Source organism: Rhincodon typus, chromosome 20, assembly GCF_021869965.1.
Source record: "Rhincodon typus isolate 14 chromosome 20, sRhiTyp1.1, whole genome shotgun sequence".
Lineage (NCBI taxonomy): Eukaryota > Metazoa > Chordata > Chondrichthyes > Orectolobiformes > Rhincodontidae > Rhincodon > Rhincodon typus.
This window is the reverse complement of record NC_063351.1, coordinates 11,207,748-11,214,175: the sequence shown is the minus strand read 5'-3', so window position 1 is coordinate 11,214,175 and position 6,428 is coordinate 11,207,748. Positions and strand designations below refer to the sequence as shown.

Here is a 6,428-nt window from a genome sequence, read left to right as displayed (position 1 = left end):
GTAGACAGTGTTGATGACAGCATAAAATTACTACAGGATATTGATAGATTAGATGAATGGGCAAAGCTGTGGCAGATGGATTTTAATATAAGCAAGTGTGCAATTATCAATTTCGGACCAAGAAAGTTGAGACAAGGGTATCTTTTAGAAGGCACAAAGTGAAATACAATGGATGTCTAACAAGATTTTGGGGCTTCAAATGCATAGCTCTTTAAAATGCTGTGAACAGGTACAGAAAATAGTCAAGAAGGTGAATGGAATGCTGCCTCATATCTAAAGAGCTGGAGGATAGGAGTGCAGACATTATGCTGCAGTTATACAAAACCTGAGTTAAACCCTATTTAGAGTACTGTGAGCAGATGTGAGCATCCCATCTTAGGAAGGATGTTTTGGCCCTGGAGGGAGTTCACCACAGGTTTATTGTTGGTTATGAGGAGAGATTAGATAAATTAGACCTGTTTTCTCTAGAATTTAGAAGGTCAAGGGGTGATGTAATCAAGGTCTTCAGTGTATTAATAGGGACAGACAGGGTAGATAAAGATACATTATTTGCGCTGGTTGAAGATTCGAGGACCGGGGGCTTAGTCTAAGAATTAGGACCAGGCCATTCAGGAGAGATGTTAGAAAGCACTTTGACATGCAAAGTGTGGCGGAGGTTTGCAACTCAACAGTGGTTGATGCTAATTCAATTGTTACAATTAAATCCGAGAGAGACAATTTTTTTAATTAAGGAAGTGCGTTAAGGGTTATGGGCCCAAGGCAGACATATGGAGTTAGGCCACAGATCAGTCATGATCTCATTGAATGGCAGAACAGGCTTGAGGGGCTGAACCACTCCTGTTCCCATGATCCTATGACATATCCAGGAGGTGTAAGGCTATTCATTTTGGGGAGGCAACGATGTGCAGATAATGTCATTGGACGAGTGATACAGAATCCCAGAATGATGTTCTGAGGACAGGAGTTTGAATCCCACCACAGCTGATGGTGATAGTTGAATTCAATTTAAAAAAAAAAAAGTCAGGAATAAAAAGTCTGCCCAATAGCGATCATGTAATCACATACTGATTGTTGTAAAAACCCACCTGGTTACCTAATGTCCTGTAAGGAAGGAAATCTGTCATTCTTACCTGGTCTGGGCTTCACATGATTGCAGACCAACATCAATATGGGTGGCTCCTAGAATCAAAATGGTGCAGAATGGCCCCTCATGCACTGGCTCTTTAAATGAGCATCATTAGTTAGTGACAACCTCCTGCTTTCTCCCTATACTACTACACACATTCTATCCAAATGATTTTTATGACTGATTAATCATTGCCTTAATTGCCCTCGCAAAATTCTTAAATGGCCTCTGAAATGGCCGAGAGACCCAATCAATTCAAGGGTAATCAGGGATGGGTAGCAAATGCCTGCTTTGTCAGGAATGCCCACATTCCATACATGAATAAAGAAAATAGATAACCTCCTCACTAATAAAGGAATCACTTCGAGAGTTTCTTTTTATCCAATCCCACTGTTGAATTAGGAATCTCAAATTTACTAAAATGGTTAGCACTGCTGCCTCACAGCGCCAGGGACACTGGTTGGATTCTACCCTCAGGCAACTGCCTGTACAGAGTTTTTACATTCTCCCTATGTCTTTCCTCCCACAGTCCAAAGATGTGCAGGTTAGGTGGATTGGCCATGCTAAATTGCCCCGTGGTATCCAGGAATGTGCAGGTTAGGTGGGTCAGCCATGGGAAATGCAGGGTTACGGGGCTAGGATAGGGGACTGGGTGTTGGTGGGATGCTCTTTGGAGGGTCGGTGTAGACTTGATGGGCTGAATAGCCTGTTTCTGTACTGTAGGTAATCTATGATTCCACAAAAGTTGATGAAAGCAACAAGAGCCACATTGTAGCAGAAAGAGAGAAAAGGGGGTGCCATATCTTGACTTGACAAAACATGCCCCAATAATAAATCAGATATTGAAAAATGTTTACCATTCAGTGAAAGAGTGGATGGATTTGATTACTAAACAGGCCAAATAAAGCTCAACTACTTCCACCATACTTTGGACATTCCCTTCGCATCTTTTTCAAAACAGTGTTAACAGTTTTTGTGTGCCCCGAAGCACCTATAGAATTGAGAGAGTTTTTTAAAAGACAAACTATCCCTTTTTCCCCCCTTAATTTGTCAGGGCTGAAAAGAGCAACTCATTTTCAGCAGGGATTTTTGTTTGACATTCCTTAGCCTCTTTTTAAGACAGGTTTATGTCTGAAAGTGTGGATCAATGTGTGATGTCTCCCTCTTTAACCCATCCAGGTGTTCGTTTACCCCAACATGTCCCACTTGAAGCTCATTTCTGAGTTTGGGAGCCAGATTGGCTCATGGATGTGGGCTGTGAAATCATAACCAGGACACTGTGGGAATGCAGAGAGGTGGGGATGAAGAGATTAGTATTTGGGCATTAGGACACAAGCAGAAGACTACATTTTTTTTATTGCCACTGTCCTTTGAACAGCGTTTTATCATTAGCAAAAGAAAAGATAAATAGAAGATAATTGAGATGCAGAGTATTGGTGAGCTCATTGTATTATATTGCTGTTTTTCTGCTTAACTCGCAGGTGCTCCCTCAGATTAGATGCAGTTAAGAGCTCCCAGTTTGTTTTATTCACTCTCTCTCCCTCTCCTCTTGTCTTTATTCTCTCTGAAAAACTGTGTTCCATTCTTCATGTTCCTGCAATGTCTTGGTGGTGACTTTAAAGACTGAATCCATGAGCACCCTCCAGGGTCTAATGTTGACTCTTAAAACATCCTGTCAGCTTCAAGTGGGACACGAGGTAAAGGAAACAGGCAGATGGTTTAAAGACGGAGAAATTTTAAAATCCTAGAGCCCCCTCAGATAGATTAGAGTCAAAGTTGAATTTTCCTTAGAAATATCATGACTCATATTAATTTCATAAGTTTTAGTGTGACTGCTGTGGAACTGTGGTAGAGGTCCTGGTATAACTTATGTAGCTTTTTATTCGATTCAAAGAGCAGTCTCTGTACAGATTACACAACATGTTTGTACTCCAACGGCATGATCCTTAATACAGCTGGAATTGGCACCAGCTCAACAATCGAATCAAAGACTGACCTTCAACCTACAGAAAACAGCATGTCATCATTGTTAAAAATCAAAAAAAAAGTCTCTGAGAGATGAGTTAATTCATCCTCAAAATCACTGTCTAAAATTTATTCACATTTATCCGCGTTCTTTTTCCACACTAGTATCTGTGTCAAACAGTTTGTCTTTTGTCTGGCTAAATTGTAATTGAAACTGTGTGTTTGTGTCTATTTGAGGTTTTTAAGGAGTCTAGTTTATGTTGCGTAGTAGTAGATTAGAAATTCCTTCTAGCCACTGATTTGTACTAAAGTGCTTTCCAATAAATAATTATTTTCTGTTAATGACAAAATCTGGTGTGAATTGACTGAATAACAATCAGTCAGGCAAATCGATCATCTCCAACAGAATTTGCTAGAAAATCTCGGCAGGTCTGGCAGCATCTGTGGAGTGAAATCAGAGTTAATGTTTCAAGTCCAGTGACCCCCAGTCCTGAGGAGTGTTCACTCGACCCAAAACATTAACTCTCATTTCTCTCCACAGATGCTTCCAGACCAGCTGAACTGTTCAGCAACTTCTGTTTTTGTTTCTGATTTACAACATCCGCAGTTCTTTCAGCTTTTGAATTGATTATCTTGGTGTCTTACTGGGACGGCATGTGGAAAAGTGAAGTGTGATTATTAATGCACCCTTCCCAGTTCAGTCATAACATTCTTCAGTTGTACAAACTATCACTTGAAGCACATACCCTTTGTTGGAATATCTTGACTCCAGGCATTTCAATAATTCATGCTGGCCTACCGCTAGATTCTGAAGTGATTCTGTAATGACACTAAATGTGGCTTGCCACTGTCATACATATATTCCAAGTAATAAGTTACCAAAAAATATAGGTTTTTGCATTGGCTACAAAATTAACAATGTACATTGCTCAAGATGATGTGTGTAAATATTTTTAATCAACCTGTTCAGATATATTTTGTAGCAACTCAGGAGCAGGTGGGACCTGAACCCAGGCTTCCTGGCTCAGTGGTATGGTCAATGCCGCTATACCCCAAGAGCCTTGGGTATCTGTAACATTAGAAAGGCAGCAACTAGTAAAAGATTTACAGAAGGTGGTAAGAAATATATCTCAGTTCTCACAGAGCCGTGATGGCAATTGGACCTGGTTGGGTAGATTCTGGCTGCAATTCTTTTCAAGTGCTCTAACTGTTTTATTTCTATACAGGTTTAATCTGAAGAATGAGTTCCAGAAATAAAAGAAACATCTGCTCATCCCTGACGATTGCGCTATTTGTTCTGCTTGTTCTCGTCACAGTGGTGGCTGTGACCTTCATTTATCTTTTCTTTGCGAAAGCTGAAAAAGCATCAACAGCTGGTAAGTAGCTGGGTGGAGTAGAGAAAAATTCTCTTCAAGGTGTTGTAGGTTTTGTCACTGAACAAAAACACAAAGCAACTTGTGCTACAAAATGGAACATTAAATGTTTACATCAATACACTGATTCACTAAGAGTTGATTATTTGTTATCAGCAAAATAACTAAGCTGTGTTCCAGACATGGTAATTGCCGATCACAAGGTACAAATTCCCATGGAGTCTTCTGCATAACATTAACTTGCAATTCCGTCAGTGCCGCTCCAATTACTCTCTGACTGTTGGAATATCTGGGCCAATGTTTTGGCTCTGTGAGTTCACATGATCTCATGAGACACATCCTATTTTTTTCATCCTTGTTTTTATATCTGCAGGTCTCTTCACAGTTGCTTCTGTTGCTCATTCTGGCCCTGTATCTGTGATAACTACCAGCTGGAGGAGGCCTGAATAGAATTTCTTGGCCACAAACATGAACCAAATCTACTATGAAGTCATATCTAAATTATCCAATATTTATTGTTGCTGCTTTCCCTTTCCATCAGGTGTATTTACAAATTGGCGGCATAGCATCATTCAGAAGATCTGTAAGGTGCCTGGAGAATGCACTGTACTGACTTACCACCTGAACATCTTAGAAAATTGATTGGGATCCAGGGTTTTTACTTCAATTAATATCCAGTGCCTAATATGCCCTTTGAGATTCTGAATCTTGTGTTACAGAATCAACCCCACCTGAAGAACCTACAAGCTATTATCGTATTGGAGCTGGCCGTGCGGATTGCACAGGGCCAATTGCAGAAGTGCCTTTGGTATGTTAATTTGTTTGAATAATTACTAGTTCATGTATCGCTTCTGTAACAATATAGGTTTCACTGTACCTTTGTGCAGATTTTCAATATGATGCATGATATCTGTGTACCCTATAGCTTCCTCTGAATACTCTGTCAGTCCTACTGTATAAATAGTGTTGGAAACAATGGCACTTTCCTTGCATTGGTTAGGAACCTACTGAATGTGTAGTGTGCACAGACATTTGTCCTGCCCTTGTTCTAGATTGCTCTACTAGAGAAATATTTTCTCTTTATCCATCCTTCAGATTTGTTTTATCATTTTAAATCTTTCTATTCGGCAATTCCTCAATCTTCCACAAGCCAAGTTAGCAAAACATCTGAACTATCTAAACTTGTTTTGAGAAATGCATTTGTAAGGGCACTTATACACTCTTGTGGCTTGCTGTGGCCATGTAACCTTTACTGTAGGTTTGCTTTCAATTTAGCTTGAGAAACCATTAACCACGTTACATGAAACATAGCATCACAAGTGTGCTGCTGAAATTTTGTGGATTTTCAGAGTTGTTATAAAAAACAGTAAGCAAGAATTAGAACTGTAGTTTTCAACTTCTGAATTTTTATATCTGCTGTGCTATGGGATGAAAAATATGTGAGAATTGAAATTTCTTCCAATCTTAGTAGCAAAACTAGGAGTTAGCTACAGAATTGGATAAGAAGCCTGAACAAATTAGAGTAGCAACTTGTTTAGCAGCGCTAGAGAAAGAGTGCTGTAAACTGTGTTATACTCTAGACCTCAGTGAGAACAGAAAAGCCAGGCTGGAAAATTTTTAAAGGCTTTGAGGCTGCATTTTGATAAGTGTTACATGACAAATGATAAATCTATTAAATGTTACTCATAACTAATATCTATTTAATTTGTGAACACAGGAGGAGAGGGAGAACATTGAGCAATATGTGACAGCATGGATACATTTGGTTGAATCCTGAGAGTATAGACAACTGAAATATGATTCTTTTTAAACAGCTCTGAAAATCCACAAAATTTCAGCTGCACACTTGTGATGTTTCATGTGATAACAAGGTGTAGAGCTGGATGAACACAGCAGGCCAAGCAGCATCAGAGGAGCAGGAAAGCTGACGTTTCGGGTCTGGACACTTCTTCAGAAAGGGGGGA

General features: G+C 39.7%; 1 protein-coding gene across 1 annotated transcript in view; it reads left to right on the top strand.

Annotated features, from left to right (window-relative positions):
• Positions 1–4,331: 4,331 nt before the first annotated feature.
• Positions 4,332–6,428, top strand: part of asah2 (N-acylsphingosine amidohydrolase 2) — a 73,674-nt gene continuing 71,577 nt past the window's right edge. Inside the window, exons 1-2 of the mRNA XM_048608952.1 lie at positions 4,332–4,467; positions 5,184–5,272. Coding sequence (XP_048464909.1) covers positions 4,332–4,467; positions 5,184–5,272 — 225 coding nt within the window. The remainder of the gene's footprint in view (positions 4,468–5,183; positions 5,273–6,428) is intronic.